The following is a 23,433-nucleotide window of genomic DNA, read 5'->3' as shown; positions in this document are numbered from 1 at the left end:
AAGGTTATTGGGAAAGATGGCTTCATTCAAAGCGATTCCCTATGCTCAGTCTCATTCACGATTGCTGCAAAACAGTATCCTGTATACCTGGAACGAGAAGGTCCAAGCGCTAGATTTCCCAAAGCGCCTGTCACCAAAGGGTGCATCAGAGCCTCAGTTGGTGGAAAATATCCAAGAATCTGCAGAAGGGGAAATCCTTCTTACCAGTTACCTGGAAGATGGTAACAGCTGCAAGGGTTGGGGAGCAGTCCTGGAAGAGGCGACTGTCCAAGAGAAATGGTCGAGAACTGAAAGGACCTTGTCTATCAACATTCTAAAGATTCGGGCAGCGCACCCAGCCCTAAGGGCATGGACATTCGGGTTGAGGATTTGTCCTGTCAGGATTCAATATAACAATGCCACAGCAGTGGCTTATGTCATTCACCAAGGATGCACCAGAAGTCATGCAGCCCAGGGAGAGGTAAACCATATCCTAGCTTGGGCAGAAAAGCAGGTGCCGCGGATATTGGCAATCTTCATTCCAGGGGTAGAGAATTGACAGGCAGACTACTTGAGTCGCCAGCAGTTGTTCTTGGGGGAGTGGTCCCTTCCCCCCGAAATCTGTCTGCCTATATGCCAAAGATGGGGGATTCAGGACGTAGATCTGTTTGCGTCCAGGTTCAACAAAAAAGTAAACAACTTTGTGTCAAGAACAAGGGATGCACTCGCATATGGAACAGATGCATTGGTGACCCTGTGGGAACAGTTCTCATTGATTTATGCATTCCCTCCTATTCTTCTGCTACCATGACTTCTTTGCAGGATCAAGCAGGAAAAAAAGTCGGTGGTTCTTGTTATGCCCTGATCGTAAGGATGGTGGTAGCGGACGCATGGATCCTACCTCCATGTCCAAACCTGTTCTCGCAGGGACCAGTATTCCATCCTATCTTACAAACGCTATATTTAACGGTTTGGCTATTGAAACCCACATTCTGAAGAATTTTGGGCTTTCAGGCTCAGTGATATCTACCTTTTATTAATACAAGGAAGCCAGCTTCCAGAGTCATTTTATTATAGAATCTGGAATGCATATGTTTCCAGGGGTTGGCATCCTAGAAGGTATATTCCTTGCCTTTCCGTAAATAGGATTAGAAAATAAGCTGGCCTTGAGTACCATCAAGGGCCAGGTCTCTGCCTTATCAGTATTTTCCAGTGATCACTTGCTTTGCTTTCCCTGGTCCGTAGTTTTATACAGGGAGTGACATGGATTAATACGCCGGTTAGGTCACCCATAGAACCTTGGGACTTGAATTCGTTTTTTTCAGGTTTAAAAAGACAGCCTTTTGGGCCAATAATCCCTTGACCCTTTTGACAAGGAAATTGTTTTTTCTGGTTGCCATATCTTCTGCCAGAAGGGTATCAGAATTGGCTGGTCTTTCTTGTAAAGAGCCATATTTAATTATTCACAAGGATAAGGTAGTATTGCGTCCTTATCCTAGCTTTCTGCCGAAGGTGGTTTTAGGTCTTCATGTAAACCAGGATATTGTTCTACCTTCATTTTTTTCCAGAACCCTGTTCTACGGAAGAAAGGTCGCTACATTCTCTTGATGTAGTGAGAGCAGTCAAAATCTATTTAAAGACGACTACTCAGATTAAAAAAAATCGGATGTTTTTGTTTTTTGTTGCCTGAAGGTCCTAGAAAAGGACAGGCAGATTCGAAATCTACTATTTCTAAGTGGATCCAGAAAGTAATTATTCAAGCTTATGGTTTTAAGGGAAGGTCCCACCTTTTCAATCAAAGCGCACTCCACCAGGGCTGTTAGTGCTTCATGGGCAGTGCATCACCAAGCCTCCATGGCTCAAATCTGCAAGGCCGCAACTTTGTCTTCAGTCCATATATTCACCAGATTTTATCGGGTGGATGTAAGAAGGCATGAGGCTATCACTTTTGGGTGCAGTGTACTGCAGACAGCAGTATAGGTCCTCAGGACTGATGGCATCTTACTTTTGTTTGTGTCTCCCTCCCCTCAGTTGGCATTGCTCTGGGACATCCCACATAGTAACTACTATGGCTTTGTGTTCTGTGACGTAAAATTAAGAAAATAGGATTTTTATAACAGCTTACCTGTAAAAATCCTTTTCTTTTAAGTACATCACGTTACACAGAGGTGCCTCCCCTAATTTTGGGTATACACGTGTATTGTTTTGCTACAAAACTGAGGTACTCACTGTAGGGGGAGGGGTTATATAGGGAGTTGAACTTCCTGTTTAGGGTGTGCCAGTGTCTATCACCTAAAGGTGGCCTATATAACCCACATAGTAACTACTATGGCTCTGTGTCCCATGATACTTCAAAGAAAAGGATTTTTACAGGTAAGCTGTTATAAAAATCATATTTTTGTTTAATGTGGATGAAGATGTAATTTCCCTCTGAAAGGCATTTTCTCTCTTCTTTCTTTCAGATGTGGGCAATTATATGGTGATTCTAAGGAGGTTTCTCCGGTGTTCACTCAGTTTTTAGAGTGCGTCTGGCATCTCACTGAGCAGTTTCCTCAGGCTTTTGAATTTAATGAAGCATTCCTTCTCCACATACACGAGCATGTACATTCCTGTCAGTTTGGAAACTTCATAGGAAATTGTGAAAAGGAACGGGAAGAATTGAGGTAAGGGATGCATTCTGGGTAAAAAAAAAGTCTGTATTTTGGTTATGCCATCTGTTTACATGTACAGTGCCTTGAAAAATTATTCATACCCCTTGACATTTTCCACATTTTTGTCAAGTTACAACCAAAAACGTAAATGTATTTTATTGGGATTTTATGTAATAGATCAAACACAAAGTGGCACATAATTGTGAAGTGGAAGGAAAATGATAAATGGTTTTCAATTTTTTTTACATATAAATAGCTGAAAAGTGTGACATGCATTTGTATTCAGCCCCCTTTACTCTGATGCCCCAACTTAGATCTAGTGGAACCAATTGCCTTCAGAAGTCACCCAATTAGTAAATAGAGTCCACCTGTGTGTAATTTAACCTCAGTATAAATACAGCTGTTCTGTGAAGCCCTCAGAGGTTTGTTAGAAAACCTAGTGAACACATTATTCCAAGCTTTGAACATCTCACAGAGCAACGTTCAATCCATCATCCAAAAATGGAGAGTATGGCATAACTGCAAACCTACCAAGACATGGCCGTCCAGCTGGGCAAGGAGAGCATTAATCAGAGAAGCAGCCAAGAGGCCCATGGTAACTCTGGAGTAGCTGCAGAGAGCCACCGCCCAGGTGGGGGAATCTGTCCACAGGACAATTATTAGTGGTGCACTCCACAAATCTGGCCTTTATGGAAGAGTGGAAAAAAGAAAGCCGTTGTTGAAAGAAAGCCATAAGAAGTCCCCTTTGCAGTTTGCGAGAAGCCATGTGGAGGACACAGCAAACATGAAGATTGTGCTCTGGTCAAATGAGACAAAAAAAAAAAAAAAACTTTTTGGCCTAAAAGCAAAACGCGATGTGTAGTGGAAAACTAAAGCCCTATACACACTATCAGATTTTCTGCTGATTTTTGTCTTCATATTTACCAAAGCCATGTAGTGCAAGGGCTTGCCTGATTGCATACAAATTGAAACTCCTAAGGTTTGACCTCATAATATATGGTCTTGGTAAATCTGAAGACAAAAATCAGCAGAAAATTTGATAGTGTGTATGGGGCTTAACACTGCACATCACCCTGAACACACTATCCCCACCGTGAAACATGGTGATGGCAGCATCATGTTGTGGGGATGCTTTTCTTCAGCAGGGACGGGGAAGCTGGCCAGAGTTAATGGGAAGATGGATGGAGCCAAACACAGGGCAGTCTTAGAAGAAAACCTGTTAAAGTCTGCAAAAGACTTGAGACTGGAGCAAAGGTGTTCACCTTCCAGCAGGACAACGGCCCTAAACATATAGCCAGAGCTACAATGGAATGATTTATATCAAAGCATAGTCATGTGTTAGAATGGCCCAGTCAAAATCCAGAATTGAATACAATTGAGAATCTGTGGCAAGACTTAAAAATTGCTGTTCACAGACGCTCTCCATTAAATCTGGCAGAGCTTGAGCTATTTTGTAAAGAAAAAAGGGCAAAAATGTCACTCTCTAGATGTGCAAGGCTGCTAGAGACCCCCTCAAAAAGACTTGCAGCTGTAATTGGGTGGGGGCTGAATAAAAATGCACGCCAAGGCAATTGGTTCCACTAGATCTTAGTTAGGGGGATCAGAGTAAAGGGGGCTGAATACAAATGCATGCCACACTTTTCAGATATTTATATGTAAAAAAAATTGAAAACCATTTATCATTTTCCTTCCACTTCACAATTATGTGTCACTTTTTTATTGGTCTATCACAGGGGGGCCCAACGTTGAAGAGCGAGGGCCACTTAAGTGACTTGTTAACCAGTCGTGGGCCACAATGAAAGAGCAGGCGGATGATAGGTCCGTGCAGAGCGGGCATGGACACAGCCCACTCTACTCTATGGGTCCTCTGATCTGATCCACCCAGACGGAAGGGGATTGATCCCTTCTGTTTGTTTTTTTTTTCAGATTGGTGGTAGGCAGGTGTAAATGGACACAAATCTGTTTACATCTGCCGTTTCATAAAGGTGAATGGAGGGTCCGATTTGGGTTGGACCGATTGTGTGAAAGGAGCCTTTCACACTAATGCAGCACAGTGCACCTGTGTCTTTCCTGCAGGTTAGCTACACTTTGCCACAGACTTCTATTATATCCTGCAGGTGTGGTGCACTTTCTGAAAGCTCACCAAACCCGCAGGTAATAACAGAAGTCTATGCCTCAGTGCAGGTAACCTGAAGGTGCACTGCACCTGTGGATCAGTTTGAAAGCAGCCCAGTAACCACTGCGCAGATATGCCCATATATACACTGCAATTTTATTAATAAACTGACCTTTGTATAACAGTCTTCCATTCAGGTATTGCCTGCTGTTGCTGTCCCAGGCAGAGTGCATTTGGTATCACAGCTCTGCTCCACAGCTGCTTGCTTTGCCGGCTTCATTAACAACACAGATGCTCCGCGATGGCGGGTCGGCAACCCATGATCTGGGCTTGTCAATCTGCCATCCCACAGAAGGAGGTCGCGGGCCACATTCAAGGGGTATGAATACTTTTTCAAGTCGCTGTAATAAAACTGCTTGTAACTTGAAGAAGTGCAAAGTATGTTGACTATGTGCAAGTATAGTTCCCCTGACAGCCAATCCGATTTCATCTTTGTGTAGTCAGGTGAAGAGAAAGAAGACATGCATTTGGTTGCTTTGTGTTAGGGGCAGTTTATGATCTTATGGGCCTGCTGTCAAAGGAATTAACACTAGGATGTGTTGGGCATTTTCAGAGGATTGACAATTGTACTTCCAATATCAAGTCTAGATGACAAGTAAAAACAAACATTACTGAAAATGTTACACAGGAAGCATCGCAGCTGTTTGAAAGAGTCAGCTACCTTTTTGAGTTAAGGGCTTAATTTACTCAAGAGTGGTACCATGAAGAACAGTTATGGAAAGAAAACAGCATAGTAGGATCCAATTCAAATCTTTACTGGACTTCCAATAGACCAGTGTTTCTCCACCTTTTTTCAGTCAAGGCACCCTTTAGAATTGTGCACAATGCTGTTTTACACCAGTCTGAAGGCTCGCTCACACAAGGAGGTGCGTCTGAGCATGAGTGTTTATTTGTGTGTTCCCATGTGTTGTGTTTTTAATTAGACACAAGTAGCGAGAGAATGGGGACTTTAAATGCAAATCAACACAATATTCATAAAATCATTATTTATTTTATATCAATAAAAATAAAATAATTGTATAAAATTCAAAGTCGCAAGACTAATTAACAATCTTAAACTGACTGGTTTAACAGACAAATTTTACATTTTCCATGTTACAGTTGATACATCCATCTCGACATGTTTTGCCAAATATTTTACAGCTTCTTCAGGATTATATGCATCAATTTAGACCAGTGGTTCTCCACTCTTGTCGTCAGGACCCACTAACAGGCCATGTTTGGAAGATAACTGAAATATATAACAGGTGATATCATTTGCTGCTCAGTAAATGCAGTATTCTAGTCTACATCTCCCCAAGGTAATCCTTAAAATCTGGCCTGTTAGTGGGTCCTGAGGACAGGAGTTGAGAACCACTGATCTAGACTGTTAGATTTCAATCAAATATTGTCTAAAGTTGCAATGGCCGTTAACATCCATAGGATAATGGTCTAAGCAACTGAATAGAGAACCATAGGCAGAATAAAGGTCCAGAAGGGAATCAAAGTTCCTACGTAAAACTCGGGAGCAATTTTAGACTCTATTTTTGTCTGGATTATCCAACACCCACAAGGTATGAGGATCCAGCTGGAGCCACGAGGGAGTAAACATACTGAAAATACCTTATTGATACAGTCTGTGGATCCTCATACCTTGTGGGTGAGGGATAATCCACACAAAAATAGAATCTATAATTGCTCCTGAGTTTTACATAGGAACTTTGATTCCCTCCTGGACCTTTATTCTCCCTATGGCTGTCTATTCAGTTTTGTAGACCATTGTCCTATGTCCTATGGGTGGCAACTGCTATTGCAACTTTAGACAATATTTGATTGAAATCTAACAGATTGATGCATATACTCCTGAAGAAGCTGTAAAATATTCAGCGAAACATGTTGAGATGACTGCATCAATTGTAACATGTAAAATGTGTCTGTTAAATTTATCAGTCTTGTGACTTTGCATTTTATACAAACAATGATGTTTATTGATATAAAATAAATAATGATTTGATGAATATTGTCGATTTGCACCTTTAAAAGTCCCAATTCTCTCTCTACTTGTGTCTAATAAATTGGGATGTAGAGCTAAATATTTTAAATCTTTTCTTTCAGGACTAAATATTGGTAATGTATTTTTAATTGGTTTGCTCTATGCTAGTGAAACATGGAAAAGAATGCTACTCTAAAACTTGGTCGCTCTGGAACTTGTTTGTCTTCTCTGATGAAGGCCGTTCCCTTTTTGAATGTGACCCTGTAGACTAAATTCACCCTGGTATGACTCTGGACATGTGATACTTCAGAGACCCCAGTCATGCAATCCATATACTGCCTGTGTGATTCGCGATATCAAATTTTACTTCCCCCCCACCTCCTTTTTTAACCTCTTCTTAGCCCTTGTACACACGGTCGGAGAATCCGTCGGAATGTGTCCTATCGGACTGTGTTGTCGGATAATCCGACTGTGTGTCTTATGCATCGGACTGATTCCGTCGGACCCAATTTTCCAACATGTTGGAAATATTTCCCGACCAACTGGTTCGATCGGACATACTCCGATCATGTGTAGAGAATTTTGATCGGACCAAGTGCCATGCATGCTCAGATCAAATTCCTACATCAAAGCTATTGGCTACTAGCCTGAACGTAGTCCCATCGTAACGAAATTACGTCATCACATTCTGAATGATTGGATTTTTCGAAAACTTAGTCCGACCGTGTGTATGCAACAGTTTCGGACAAGATCCGACGGACAAAATCCGACGGATTTGGTTGTCGAAATCTCTGACCGTGTGTACAGGGACTTACTCTCCTTCCGTCCCCCCCTTTTTCAATATTTCAATATTTCAACTTTCCACTCTTCCTACTCTATAATGTTTTCCTTTCTCCTTTTTGATCCATATCTATATTGCTCAATGGTATTCTTTATATAAAAGTTTGAAAAAAGATTGATTAGGGCTGGTTCCATGTGCCCACCCTGCCGAGCACTCTATTCCATGGTTATGACCTATTCTAGCCCTGTCCAGTTTTGAACATATGCACCCCCATGTCATGCTGGGAATATGAAAGTCACAACGGACATCCAGCGAGCACCATGTTTTCTTTTGTGTTTTCAATTTTTGAGTTCCTGCAATAACAATGTGTTGTGCTGTACTGTATGTCAATGCGTTCATATAATGTTATGTGGCCTTGGACCATGTCCTTTGACTAAATAAAGATAAATTGCAAGAGCGCAATTAACGTATTACTGCACTGCACCTGGTGTGAAAAAGCCCTAAAATTTAGTTTTTAAGGCAGAGTTAAGCAGTCACTAGGTTGTAAATCCCCCCCCCCCCCCCCCCCATGCACTAAGCTAGCACAAATTCCCCCATTCAAAATCCCCCTTCCTAGCACAAATCCCCCCCATTTGCCTTTATCACAGCAAATTTACAGAAAGCCCTGATACAGTCTGATGATTAAGGAATGAGCTCAGGCGTGTTCGCATGCGCTAATCACAGGCAGTGAGACATTGCCCCGATGCGCGGCTGCAGAGATTGGGCAATGTCTCACTGCCTGTGATTAGCGCAGCACTGCGCCAACTTCCTGGTGGGCTCAGTACATGGACCATTCAAACATGCCTGAGCTCATCCCTACTGATGATTAAAGGTTTTGTGTGTCTGTGTATATGGAGCAGGGAGAGCACATCCCGTTCCTCCTCTGGGCTCTCTCCCCCTCCCTGCTGCTATCTATACTACTGCTGGCAAAACTGTGTGCACTGCCCGACCTTTCCTTAGCAATTTATGATGTCATCGGTTGGTAGGACGCAAGCGGCCGGCTTGTATAGCTTTCAGTTTTGCCAGCAGCAGCATAGATAACAGCAGGGAGGGGGAGAGAGACTAGAAGAGGAACGTGATATGCTCTCCCTGCTCCATATACACAGACGTTAACACAGGAAACCTTTAATCATTGAACTGTATCAGGGCTTTCAGTAATTTTGCAGCGGCACCCCAGGGTGAAAAACCCTGCATTAGACCAATGTCGTGGCGCCCTTTATCAAGATAGCAGACAGAACGGTCATATATATAATGAAAACTCTTATGTTGCTCTTACTATAAACTTTTTTTTATAATAATGAAAGCACCATATACCTAAATGTCAACAAGGCCTCTTCGTTTCAAACTAAGATCATCAAATTTGTGCTTGGGTGAAGTCTTAACATAAACCCATATATACACCGTGCAGAATTTATTTGAGAAAATATCACATGATATAATAATGAACACAGCTTAGTTTAGTGAACTTGCCCTATAATAGTGGCAGTATATGTTCATTCATCTATGGTAATTTTGTAATTGCCACAATTGTAGCTCAATTAGTAACTAGCCATAACTCTCATTAAAGCCGGCTATTAGTTCTAGTTTTATAAGATGTCGTGTTTGTGAATTTTTGAAGTGGCAGGATCGCTTTGTTTAGACAGATTAATGCCTCATCAATCTGTGTTGCAGTAATTGGCTATAATTAGGTTAATGTACTAAAACGATATGTTTCTGGATTAAAGAAAAGTCTCAGATTAAGGTCACCCTAGCTGATGGAAACAGGGCTGGTTTCCTGATTAATTAGATGGTGATTAGGATGAAACTAAAGTACCGCCTGCCCCTCAGAAGAATGTTTATATGTGGCCTATTTCTCCTCTATGTTCCTGTCAGTGACTTTAAGGTTGAATATATTTTTATTAACCATTTTTCAATAAAAGTAGTAGAGGGTACAGAATAAAGAAAAAGGGGGAAGTGGGGGGTAGTGGTAAACAATTACAACCACTCAAATGGTACATATCGTTTGATCATATAAATGCGAATAACAATGCATAAAAGTTGCAATCACTATCCTAAGCATGTAGCATATCCAAGTAGTTGGACGTATGGTTCTGTATAACCCAGAGGTAGGGAAGGAGGGAGGGGAGTGGGGTATGGAGGAGGGTAAGGTTATACAGTTAGGGTTGAAGACATGTTTATGATTATATGCCAGGTAGTGTAGCATAACGTACCAGACAACAGGTAGTTATAAAGCTCATGTCACCAATAACATCAAGTAAGGCACATTGTTAGGCAAAAAAGAACAGGGGAGGGGGGGAGAAGGCGAATACTGCAGGGAAGGGGGGAGAGAAAAAAGGAAAAAAAAAAAAAAGGGGGGAAGGGGGAGAGCACAGCAAATGCAGTTAATGGAAAGGATATGAGCAGAATATGTATCAATATAGTTGGTATAAGAAACACCATAATCGCCCAACTCAGATGTGGAAACAACCATGTTCTTCCCTCCAGTGTCACCTGTGGCCATCACGACGTCACCACTCTCCGCCCAATCGCGGCGGAAGGATTGTTTAGGAGATTTTAAGATTATTAAGAAATAGTTCCGTCTGAGAATGGTGTCGCCAGACGGACCACAACATGGTGAACCTATCATAAGTATCGTCCACCTTCGCCTGCAATTCCTCCATGAGCATGATGTCATTAAGGATATCCACCCAAATTGAAATAGGGGGGGTGGATTCCTTCTTCCAGCATAAGGAAATGGTATGGCGAGCTGCTGAGAGAAAGAATCTCAAAAGACTACTCTTCTGGGACCGAATTGTCCCTGGAAGGATGGATAGAAGAGCAGACAAAGGCGAAGGATGTAACGAGGTCTGATATACATTATTATAAATTTCGAAGATTTTATTCCAAAATGGACGAACCTTGCCACAGTCCCACCAAGTATGGATATAAGATCCCTGTGCTCCGTGACAGCGCCAACACATGTTTGTGGTTGATGGGAACATCCTGTGTACCGAGACCGGGACCCTGTACCACCTCGACAGCAATTTGTAGTTCTTCTCTTGGGTAAACCCTGACCTGGATGAGTGATGCGTGTGGGTAAAGGAGGTAGTCCACTGTGTTGGAGAGATCTCTAAATTCAGGTCTCTAGACCATTTACTAGTATATGTAGGGAGGGCGTCATATAAGCGAGTTTGAATATCTTTGTAAATTAACGATAAAGTGTGTCTTGGGGTTTGGGCTAGCTTGCAGAGATCCTCAAATAACGTGAGTGGTCTATGTGTTCTACCCGAGAGGTGAAGGTCTCTGCAAAGCTGGTTTAATGAAATTGTGGTCAGCCAGTCTGTCGGGGTAGCGGTCTGTGGGTCAGGAGGGGGATGGAAATGTCCAGTAGTAGGATGGACAAACTGAATAGCTGTCGGCCAACTTTCACGTTTGTAGTTCCCGCAGTGCGTCTTGGCAGCGAGGGAGGAGAGAGCCAGATTATCAAATAGGGGCGTTAACGGGCTGGGATCTGTGGACAAGGCGTAAGGAGTAGCTTTAGTATACCACAACGCAAGGGCCACCCTCGTTAGAGGGGAGATCCCCTGCATCGTACGATACTCGGTATTATACCCCCATAGTAGGGCACGCAGGTCTACTGTAGCCATATCCTGTTCAATTAAGGTGGAGGGTTTGATACTTGGTCTCGGGAACCAGTCCAGGAGTCGGGAAAATACCGCAGATGTGTGGTATAATTGGAAGTCCGGGAGACCTGTACCCCCCCTTAAGCTTGGGGGCACATAAAACTTTGTGTTTAAGTCTGGGAGGGTGGTGCTGCCAAAGGAACTTGCCCACCAGAGCTCGTAATGCCCGGAAGAAAGTCGCTGGAAGGAGAATGGGAAGAGTTTGAAACAAGTACAATGCCCTCGGGAGGATATCCATTTTGATAACACTCATTCTCCCCCACCAGGAGAGCTTGAGGTTGTGCCAGCCCTCGAGGGAACGTCTGATAGAGGTCAGTAATGGGCTAAAGTTTAGGGTATATACGTCATGAACGTTAGTGGGAATCTCCGTCCCAAGATATTTGATCGAGCGCGGTTGCCATTTAAAGGAGAATCGCTTTTGAATAAAGTCCAGATCTTTCGGTGGTAGAGATATATTTAAAGCTTCCGTCTTGTTCAGGTTCAATTTGAAATTGCTATGAGCTCCGAACCGGGCAAGCTCCTCCAGGATGGCAGGGAGACTAATTCGGGGTTGAGTAACATATAAGATCAGATCATCTGCATAGAGTGACAGCTTACGGGGAGCCGAAGGGGTGTTGATCCCATGAATAGAGGGATTGTTTCGGATGGCTTCAGCCAAATGTTCAACAGTAATTGCGAACAGGAGTGGCGATAGCGGGCATCCTTGCCTGGTGCCGTTCTGGATCCCGAAAGCCACCGACGATTCCCCATTAGCTAAGACCCTGGCAGATGGGCTCGTATATAGAGCCATGACTTTAGTAAGCATTCGTGGGCCTAAGGCCGAGTACACACGGGCGGATTGTCTGCCCAACTAAGTTCGGCAGACAATCCGACAGACAGTCCGTTCAAAATTAGCATGAACGGACTTGACCACACACGATGAGCAGACAGTCCGCTGAAAGCGTGCGTGATGACGTGTACAGCACGTACGATGGGACTAGAAAAACGACGTCCTATACACTGCAATGCAACCTTTGGCCGTGTAAATCCTTTCTGAGCATGCGCCATACTTAGTCCGTCCAACTTGCCTACACACGAGCGGACTGTCCACTGAAACCAAGTTTGGACGGACAAAACCAAGTTTGAACGGACTGTCTTACGGAAATTCCGTAAGACTTTGTTCGTCAGATTGTCCGCTGAAAAAGTCCGCTGAAGCCCACACACGAGCGGATTGTCCGCTGAAACACGGTTCAGCGGACTAAGTTGGACAGACAATCCACCCGTGTGTACGCGGCCTTAGCCTAGCTGCTGCAGGGAGGCCTGGAGAAACGTCCAGTTCACCCTGTCGAATGCCTTTTCGGCATCACAAGCTAGGAGACAGGTAGGGATGTTGTGGAATTTGGTATGTGAAATAAGGTGTAAAGTCTTAGTGGTGTTATCCCTAGCCTCTCGGCCTGGGATAAAGCCCACTTGGTCGCTATGAATGATGGAGGGGAGCAGGGGAGCAAGGCGCGTTGCCAAAATTTTGGAGTAAAGCTTGAGGTCAACGTTCAGTAGGGATATGGGCCTATAATTTCCACAGTGCATGTGGTCTTTGCCCGGTTTGGGTATTACAACTATCTGTGCTTGGAGAATTTGGAGTGAGAGGGGATGTGTGTCGTCTATGTCCTCAAATGTCCTGGCCATAATCGGAGCGAGTTGGTGTGCAAATTTTTTATAGAACTGTGGGGAGTATCCGTCAGGGCCAGGGCTCTTGCCATTCTTCAGACCTTTAATCGCTGTTAGGAAATCTGATGTAGACAGAGGTAGCTCCAAGTCAGCTCTATCAGTTAAAGAGATGGTGGGTAAGGCGGTGTCTTGAATATAGCGGTGTAAATCGGACGATGAAGTGGAGCTCGAGACACCCAAGGGGGGGAGATTGTAGAGGGAGGAATAGAAGTCCCTGAACTCCGAGACAATCTCGGAGCTCCTGAACCTCTTCTGCTGGGCAGCCGATAAGATGCAAGGGATGTTTTGCCTCTTTTGTCTAGGATGGATAACTCGTGCTAAGTGCTTTCCGCATTTGTTAGCCTGTGAGTAGTGGGTATGGCGGCCCTTGTGGTATGCGTTTAGCGATCTAGCCGAAAATATCCGAAGCAATTCCCGTCGCGCGTTAGAGAGTTCCGTTAAGGTCCGAGTGTCTAAAGAGCGTTTATGGGAGGCCTCCAGGAAAGCTATCTGAGAGAAAAGTCGGCGTATCTCCTCTGTACGCGCTCGTTTCAATCTAGAGCCGTGTTGGATAAAAATGCCACGAATAACGCATTTCAGGGCTTCCCACTTAGTCATACTACTGGTCTCATCGTGGGCATGGTCATTGGTGAAATCTGTGATTGCTTGAGATATTTCCGCAACACACAGTGTGTCAGTCAACAAGTTGTCATTCAGCCCCCACGTACCCCAACGGGGGTAGCGAGGAAGCTTCCCAAGTGTCAAGTGTACCGGAGCATGATCCGACCATAGCCGCACCCCAATCTCGTACTGAGGCTCAAAGTCTAGCAGGTTTTGGCTTAGGAGGATGTAATCTATCCTACTGTAAGAATTATGTGCAGGGGAGAAATAGGTATAGTCCCTATCCGAAGGGTGTAACAATCTCCAGGCGTCTACTAAAGACATGTCAGCTAGGGCAGCCCTGAGTTTGGTCAGTGAGGAGGGTGATAGGTGGGACTTACCGGTGGAGGAGTCCAGTCTCGGCACGAGGGGGACATTCAAGTCACCTCCCAGGATCAGGTAAAGAGTCCCAAAAGATTTAAGGCGAGCAGTCACGGAGCAGAGGAACTGAAGTTGGTTCTGATTAGGGAGATAAACATTGGCAACAGTTAGTACAGTTTGTAGATACTGCAATTTCCTGTCAGTGACTTTAATACAGCATTACTACCAGGTGTCTGTTTATTAAGTAGCTGTAAACCCAATTACTAAATCTGGTATAAGTGTTAACAATTTACTATACAGTAATTTCAAAAATTATTTTCATTTTTTTACATCAACATATTTTACTAAATAATAATTCCTGGCAATGCTGCCATGAATGTCCTTGTGTAACCACTTCCTGTCATGGGGTGACAACACGTCTCCCAACTGTGCTATTGCATTGTCACATGGGCTGATAGAGACTACAAGGGTCCATTTTAACACATTTGCTGGTATACTCTATTGTTATCACCATCAGGAATCCCACCCTGAAAGAGGTCATGCAACCATTACTGGAGTGCAGATGGGCCAAAGGTGGCTGCAAAGATCAGGAGGCTGCATGGAACTCAACAAAGGATAAAAAAAGCATGAAAACAGGATTTTATTTTTAAAAATTGCAGTTGTTTAGAACTGAGTGTTTTAACAATCTCTAAACCACTTTAACCACTTAACAACCGCACCATAGCTGAATGACAGCTACAGCATGGCTCGATAACTCTGGGAGGGCATACATTGACATCCTCCCAGAATCGCGCTCGGATACTCCCATCTGCGCTTCTTCTCCCCCCCCCCCCCCCAGGGGGTGCGCACATTGGAATATCCATGACTGCTGGGCGCATCACGGATCATGATAAATGGCTGCTGACAGCGGGCGTTTACCAGGTGACCGTCCTGTCAAATGACGGAGCGATCACTTGTAAACAAATCGGCGTCATGTCCAGTTCCTCTCTTCCCCCCTCTGTACCGATCAGTACAATGTGAGGGGAGATGGGGGAGAGATCGGGTGCAGCAGCACTGTGGGCTGGATTTGTAGTGCGCACAGCACTGATCTGTGCCCATTGCAGCCTCATCCAGCCAGCCATCCATCCATCCATGCTCAGCCATCCCCCTGTCATACTCATCCAGCCATCCACCCATGCACAGCCATCCTTCTGTCATACTCATCCAGCCATCCATTCTCAGCCATCCCTCTGTCATACTCATCCATCTATCCATCCATGCTCAGCCATCCCTCTGTCATACTTATCCAGCCATCCATCCATGCTCAGCCATCCCTCTGTCATACTCATCCATCCATGCTCAGCAATACTCATCCATCCATGCTCAGCAATACTCATCCATCCATGCTCAGCAATACTCATCCATCCATACTCAGCAATACTCATCCATTCATCAATCCATGCTTAGCCATCAATACTCATCCATACTCAACCGTACCCATCCGTACTCAGCAGTACCCAGCCATACTCGGCTGTACTCAGTCATACTCATTCATGCTCAGTCATCCCATTCATACTCAACCATGCTCAGCCATCCCAATCCATGGCTCATCCATCCCCATTCGTGCTCATCCATGCCACTACAGTGCCTCATAAAAGTGTAATAGGTAGTCAAATTAGATTTGAAATGTATGCCCCTAGAACACCTAACAGTGCTCCCTGCATGTTGGACCTCTGTGTGTGGCCTGACTGTGGGAAAGTCTCCCACATGTGGTATCGCCATACTCGGGAGGAGTAGGAGAATCTGTTTTGGGGTGTAATTTTTGGTATGTAAATACTGTGTGTTAGAAATATTGTAAATAATTGACAACTTTGTGTAAAAAGATAAATAAAATAAAATAAAAAAGTGTTTTTATTTTCTTTCCACATTTTCCAAAAACTTGTAGAAAAAAATGACATGTTCAAAAGACACATTATGCCTCATAGATTATACGTTGGAGTGTTTCCTTTCTAAAATGGGATCATTTTTGGGGCGTTTCCATTGTCCTGGTGCTCCAGGGCCTTCAAAAGTGTAAGCGGTAGTCAAGAAATGATATGTGTAATTTATGCGCCTAGAATGCCTGAAGGTGCTCCCTCAATGTTGGGCCTCTGTATGTGGCTATGCTGTGTAAAAGTCTCACACATGTAGTATTGCCGTACTCAGGAGGAGTAGCAGAATGTGTTTTGGGGTGAAATTTGTGGTATGCCTATTCTGTGTGAGAGAAATAACCTGCTAATATGACAATTTTTGAGAAAAAAAAATCTTGATTTTGCAAAGAATTGTGGGAAGAAATTACAACTTCAAAAAACTCACCATACCCTTTACTGAGTACCTTTTGAAGTGTCTACTTTCCAAAAAGGGGTCATTTTTGGGGGGTATTTGAATTTTCCTGGCTTGTTAGGGTCTTAAGAAATGAGATGGGCCGTTAGGATGTGATCAATTTTCAGAGATTGGCACCATACTTTGTGGACTCTATACCTTTCATAAAGACCAAATAATATACACCAATTTGGGTTATTTTCACCAAAGCTAGGTATCAGTATAAATTTTAGCCTAAATTTATGAAGAAAAATTACTAATTTCCTAAATTTCAGAACAAACCAAGAAAAATTCATTTTTGTAAATAATTTTCTGTCTTTTTTATTTTATAACGCAAACACATAAACCCAGCGGTGATTAAATACCTCCAAAAGAAAGCTCTATTTGTGTGAAAAAAGGACAAAAATGTAATATAGGTACAGTGTTGCATGACTGAGTAATTGTGATTCAAATTGTGAGAACATCGAAAGCTGAAAATTGCTCTGGTTAGAAAAGGGGGTTTAAGTGGCCAAATGGACCCTGGACCCAGACTTGGGCCCCTGGGCAACAGATCGCAGCAAGACTATGCTGGATCTGCTGGGCAGGGGAGTATCTGAATCTTAGATAACCCAGCATGACAAATGACAGGTAAGTGAGGAGTTAAAGTGCAACTTCACTTGCACCTATATATTTTTTTTTAACACATTCCTTTCATTTTAAACTTCACTACCCATTTCTGAAAGGGGTACAGGACAGGAGAGGGTTTGATGCTGGATGGCTTTGCCTGCAATTGGATTCAATGGCAGCCTGCTTGGGACAAGCAGGACATCAGATGTTAGCAACCAGTCAGCTAAACAGAATTTCTGAAGGCCATTGGGAACAGTGTACTCACAGGTGCCTTCCCTAAGGAGTCAGAAAGCAGTGACAATTTTTTTTTTTTTTACTAGACCAACTTTAGGCTTTGTAAGAGGTTTATGTTGGGCTACCAATGCATAAGATGTTATTTTGGGGCTAAGCAGTAAAAAAAAAATGTTAACAGGTATAGTTTTTTTCATAGTAGAGTCTTTGTGTGTCTCTTCTATCAAAATCTTTTGTGCACCACCCGTGGAGCTTTCTCAGTGTCATGTAAATTCTTTTTTAATCAAAAAGGTTTTTATTGCTCACAAAACAAACAGTACATTCCAATATGAAACTACGTACATGTTCAAGTCTTACATTTTTTTCAACCTACCATCTATAAGCACATTTGTTAACAATCAAGATTGGTTTCTGTTCATGGTACCTTTTGGATTCGTCACACTCTGTGCCATACAATCGCCCATTACTGTCAACCCCATGCTGGCTACACCCCTGTTCTTACTTCTGATGCTATTTCCGTATCCATCTGGGTGTCTGAGTCTTATTGTACCTACGCCCCTCTGAGCAGTCTCATATGTACCAACTCTGTTGGTCCTGGTGTGTCAAGCCATGCCTCCCACAGTTTGTCAAATTTACCAGGATTCCCTCTATGCTGGTATATGTATTTCTCCATTATAAGCATTTTACTCATGCATTGTATCTACGTTTTAGTCTTTGGTGGTGTAGCTGATTTCCAGCTTAATAAAATTGTTTTCCTTGACTGAAATAGTGCCCTGGCGAAGGTGGTTCTCTTCCCCTCCTCTGCTATCTTCCCCTCCAGGACTCCCAGCAGGCAGTTTAGTGGTTCAAGGTGGACATTGGTCTGGAACACCTGATTTAGTGTGGCCAGAACCTCCGTCCAGTATCTGTGGAGCTTTGGGCAGCTTCTTCCCCAGGTACCGCTCTGCATCTACCGCGTAATGGGTCAGGTATTCTACCCATTTTGTATAGTTTTATGGGAGTATAGTGAACTCTCAGTACAATGTATAGTTGGTATACCTTTTGTGCCACACTTAGTAAGCAAGTATTGACTACCTGCAGGGCCTCCTCCCACAGTTCTCCATCTATGGGCCCTAAGTCCACCTCCCATTGTGTCCTTGCCTTCATGGGGTGTCCTTCTAAGAACGATGACAAGAGCGTGTTGTAACGTGGGAGATTATGCCTTTTGTGTCAGATACGGAGTGGGGGACTGATTCCACTCCATGGCCTCCCCATGTGCCCTGACGGGTGTTGAATTTGCATATAGTAAAAGAGCATACTGTGGGGCAATGCATATTTGGATTTTAAGTTCTTTAAGGGAAAAAGGCCCCGTTGTGAAAGATGTGCCTCATGTGAGTTATACCCATGGGGATCCACCTGGGTCCCTGTTGGATCTTGGGTAGTTCTGCATAGGTTTTATTTCCCCAGATTGGGCTGAATGCCGTGAACTCTGTTACCCCCTGAAGCTGCTTAGTTTTATTCCACACCTGAAGGAGTGCATACGTGGGCATAGATTTGTTAGGCTTTTGGAATTGTTGGGCCTCTAATCCCTCAGGTATTGAAGCCACCCCCGAGCTGAGCAGCATAAGTTTGGCAGATGAGCCCCCCATCGAGGAAGCCATGGTCCCTATCAGATGCTGCAGCTGTGCTGCCAAATAGTGTATCCAGGGATTGGGCAGGGCAAGGCCCCCCCCCCCCCCCCTTGGGTATTGTAGTTGCTCCAGTTTAATTCTGGGGGTTTTGGCATGCCACAGCAACAGCCTGAACAAAGAGTTAACCACTCTGCATATCTTCAGCGTGATGACCACTGGTGTGTTGTGTAACAGGTAAAGGAACTGTGGCATCAGTATCATCTTGATGAGGTTTGCCTTTCACGTCAGTGACATTTTAAGTTTTGTTCCATATGTTTATTTTATCTCTAAACAGGGTTAGCATGGAATATATGTTTAGTTTGCAGAATTCTGTTAATATGGGGGAAATGTGTATGCCTAGGTATTTAAACGTAGTCACTATAGGTACGGGGCAGAAGGGCCCCCCGGCCCGGTCCCGGGCTCTGTTCACAAACATCAGGGCCAATTTGGGCCAATTTATAGTGAGGCCTGAAAAATGGCCAAACTCCTTGATAAGGGACATTGCCCCAACCAGTGAGTCATCTGTGTCCTCCAAAAAGAGAAGCATATCGTCGGCATAGAGCATGATTTTTTCATGCAGTTCACCGTATCGGAATCCCCTGATCTGTGGGCAGTTCCTCACCTGTGCCGCAAGGAGCTCGATGGCTAGAGAGCAAAGAGCAGGGGGGAGAGGGGGCACCCCTGCCTGGTCCCCCTGCCCAAAGCAAAAGCATGCGGCAGTCTATCTGACATGCGTATGGCAGCCTGTGGTGTGTCATACAGCAGTCTCACCCATCTAATAAACCTGGGACTAAAAAACCCAAACCTGGCCAGCCCAGACCACAGATATCGCCAGCCCACACTGTCGAATGCCCTGTTGGGGTCAAGAGACAACAGGGCTCTATGGCCGGCGGAGTCCGAGGGGGTCTGCATGTTCAAGTATAGTCGCCTGAGGTTGGTCGCAGTGGATGTTCGTGGCATGAGTCCTGCCTGGTCTAAGTGGACAATGGATCGGATTTTTTTATTAACCCTCATGGCCAGTACTTTGGCCAGGATTTTAACGTCACTCAGTAGTAGCAAGATGAACTTATAGGAGCTGGGGTCTAGTGGGTCTTTACCTGCTTTGAGTAGTAGTATAATGTTTGCCTTAGTCATACTACTGGGCAGCTTTCCTGACCTGAAGGAGGAGTTAAAAACCTAAAGCAGCTTAGGTAAGATCACCTCCCGTATTGGGTATAGACCTCCATAGGAATCCCATCGTCCCCCGGGGCCTTGCATGTTGGAAAGGAGGCAGTAGCCTCCCTCAACTCATCTAGTGTAAGCGGAGCAGTTCTTCCCGCTCATTGCGGGTCAGAGTCGGGAGGTCCACCCCATCCACATAGCTCTGCAGCTCTTCTTCTGTGTAATTGTCACATGACCTGTACAGTGCTACATAAAAAGAGGCCAGTTCCTCTATTATTTGTTCTGGGTCGTTCACCAATCGTCCCGAGGAGTTGCGCATTGCTCCTATGGATGGGGAGGATTGTTGAACTCTGGCAATTCTAGCCAGTAATCTGCCTGTTTTTTCCCCCTCTTCATAGAATGCCTGTTTGGTAAAGAACCTTTTTCGTTCTTCGGCGGAGGATCTCACCTGGTCCAGGGAGTCCTGAGCCGAGATCCATGCCTCCCTCGCGGAGTCCGATGGGTCCACAACATAAGCAAGCTCCAGCCGCCTCACCTGGTCTTCCACCTGCAGTAGTAGGGCTGATGAATCTCTTTTGATAGCGGCAACTTAGGCTATAAATGTGCCCCTCAGGCATGCCTTGAAGGCATCCCATCTCAGCAACAAATAACTATGCATTTGGTTGTCAAAAAAGTATAGTTCTATCTTCTTCACCACCCGTTCGTGAGAGGTGAATAGTTTTAACCAGAAGGCATTCAGCTTCCATGGTGCCCTTGGCAGATTCGCCAGAGGGTGAGTGATCAGGTGTGTGACCAGTGGGGAATGGTCAGATACCCCCCTTGGAAAGTACTCTACCCTGGTGATCAAGGTCAAAAGTTGGGGGGACCCCACGCACAAGTCAATGCGTGACAGTGACCCAGCCCACCTCCAGCAGCAGCCGGCTTAAAATAGTGCCCCTGTTCCCTGAGGGAGGCTGGGTCGGGGGATGTCTATCCAATTTAGGATCAAGGTAACCGTTAAAGTCACCCATGATCAGTGTGGGGACATCAGGCTTATCGACCAGGTAAGACAGGAGAAGCTGCAATATTTGCCTAGAGAATGGGGGAGGTATATACACAAATGCCAATATCACAGTTAAAGTAAACATTTTACAGTAAAAAAAATACATATCTGCCCATGGGGTCTTTTACTGCGTCCAATTCCTGGTAGGCCAAGGATTTGTGCACCAATAAACTCACCCCGCGCGAGTACGCAGTGTGAGTGGAGTGGCATGCCTTGCCCACCCAGGAGTATTGCAGAAAAATTGTTGTCCTTTTGTGAGGTGGGTCTCCTGGAGACTCACAATAGCAGGGTGAAACTTTTTCAAGCATGAACTTACCATAGTGCGTTTCAATGGTTTATGAACGCCATGGACGGTCCATGATACATTCGGGGTGGTAGCCATGCTGGTTGTTGTATGTTATTGTGTCCATGGCCCATATGCCCGACGCCTCAGTCCTAGGAGACAGCGGGGCATTGATCTTGTTACAGGTACTAAGTTCTGATATCCAGTGAGTTGCTTCGGTTGAATTTGGCGATGTCTTACATCGGTAGGAATGGGGAAGTACTGTTTGTCAGTGTGACCAGCAATAGTATAACAAACTTTCCTGAACTGGTCCTGTCGGGTGCATTTCGCAGGCCCGCACAAGGTTGGGTGCGGACTCCCCCCTTACAACCTCGCGCCAAGACAGCACCAAATAGCAAGCCCTCTTAACTGGGGCAAAATGTAGATTCGTGAGTCCCCATGGGCATGTCGTCCCCACCTGGGCTCAGACTCCGTTTTAGACAAACTTATTCTGTCAAAAAGCTCTTGCCAAGCGCTATCTTTATAAAAGTGAACTTTATCCCACACTGTAAGTAGAAGACTTAAAATGTCAGCAGGTTACATACCGCCTCTGTAGCAGACATCACTCCCCCTGGTCGGCCTCTCGTTGTCTTCTAAGGTCCTGTCCATTGCGTTCCAGCCAAGCGGAAGCATCCAAGGCAGACTCAAAAAAAAGTGTATTGCCCTCTGGCAGTGATGTGTAATTTAGCTGGGTACATTGAATATGTTACTTGGATTCTTTGCAGAGGCGCTTCTTCACCTCAGCAAACTTGGCCCTTTTGCGTTGCACCTCTGCCGAGAAATCAGGGTAAAATTAAACTTTAGCCCCATTGTAGTGTATCACACCTCTCTTCCTGGCTAGCCTGAGTATAATCTCTCTGTCCTTATAGTTCAGGAGTCGGGCCAGCATGGATCTTGGTGGGTTACCGGGTGGATGGGGTCTGGGCGGCGTGCGGTGTGCCCGTTCCACCGCGTACAGTGTAGTGAAGGCCTCTTTGCCGAATATCTCCTGGAGCCATGTTTCTATGAAGGCCGTAGGGTCCCGACCCTCAACCTATCATGTAAATTCTTGATCCAGGAAGAAGCAAGTAGCAATTTTCTTTGTATGATGGCTGACTTTACAGAGCCACTCTAGGCTCTGGAAGGATCTTGACCAGTATTGTTGGGATCCACCCAGCTACCTAATTGACAGCCGGCTTTGGCTCTCAGCGCTTAGCACAGAGTCAAAAACAGCTGCAAGACAAAACCAGAGAAAATTCCCAGCTCAACTCACCAACCAGTCTGCTTACTAACTGAATTAACCTGTCTAACAGTATGCGTTAAAAGGAGGGGTTTAGTTAGCACACATTTGCAAAAGCATGCGTAAACTGCAGCGCCCCTTCACAGCACCCTGTATTACCTGCAGTCCTATCCCTTGTCAAAGCCACCTGCGCCCACCCCCTCACCAGTTTTGCACTCCAGTGAGTGCTTTTTGGGGCATAGTTGAGATTTATGACTGACATTCACCACTCTCTGCTTCGGCAAGACCTGTCTGAAAACTGAGTGATAAGCAGCTGGTTGCTCAGTTCTCTGGCTTAGGGTTAGCAGGGGACAGCTACAGAATCAGACTGATGCTGCGGCATGGACATGAGTATGTATCTTTAACCACTTGACCACTGAGCACTTAAACCCCCTTCCTAACTAGACCAATTTTAAGTTTTCGGTGCTCTCACATTTTGATTGACAATTACTCAGTTATACAACCCTGTACCTATATGATTTTTTTGTCCTTTTTTTTCACACAAATAGAGCTAACTTTTGCTGGTATTTACCACTGGGTTATTTATTTATTTTGCACTATAAAAGACTGAAATTCTGTATTAAAAAAAAAAAAGAAAATGCATTTTTTTCTTTGTTTCTGTTAGAAAATTGGGCAAATTAGTAATTTTTCTTCATAAATGTTTGCCAAAATTTATACTGCTACATATCTTTGGTAAAAATAACCCTAATTGGTGTATATTATTTGGTCTTTGTGAAAGTTATAGAGTCTACAAACAATGGTGCCAATCTCTGAAAATTGATCACACCTGATGCACTGATGGCCGATCTTATTTCTTGACACCCTAACAAGACAGGAAAGTACAAATACCCCAAATGACCCCTTTTTGGAAAGTAGACATTCCAAGGTATTTAGTAAGAG

The 23,433-nt window shown here is 44.4% G+C and overlaps 1 protein-coding gene across 1 annotated transcript in view; it reads left to right on the top strand.

Annotated features, from left to right (window-relative positions):
• Positions 1–23,433, top strand: part of MTMR6 (myotubularin related protein 6) — a 119,254-nt gene that overhangs the window by 81,329 nt on the left and 14,492 nt on the right. The window contains exon 11 of the mRNA XM_077484040.1: positions 2,442–2,642. Within this exon, the coding sequence (XP_077340166.1) occupies positions 2,442–2,642 (201 nt within the window). The remainder of the gene's footprint in view (positions 1–2,441; positions 2,643–23,433) is intronic.

The sequence above is a fragment of the Lithobates pipiens genome, unplaced genomic scaffold (genome assembly GCF_037356315.1).
Source record: "Lithobates pipiens isolate NorthernLeopardFrog02 unplaced genomic scaffold, aLitPip1_a1.2 Scaffold_16, whole genome shotgun sequence".
Taxonomy (NCBI): domain Eukaryota; kingdom Metazoa; phylum Chordata; class Amphibia; order Anura; family Ranidae; genus Lithobates; species Lithobates pipiens.
Note: the sequence above shows the minus strand (reverse complement) of the source record. Positions and strands in the feature narration are given on the sequence as shown.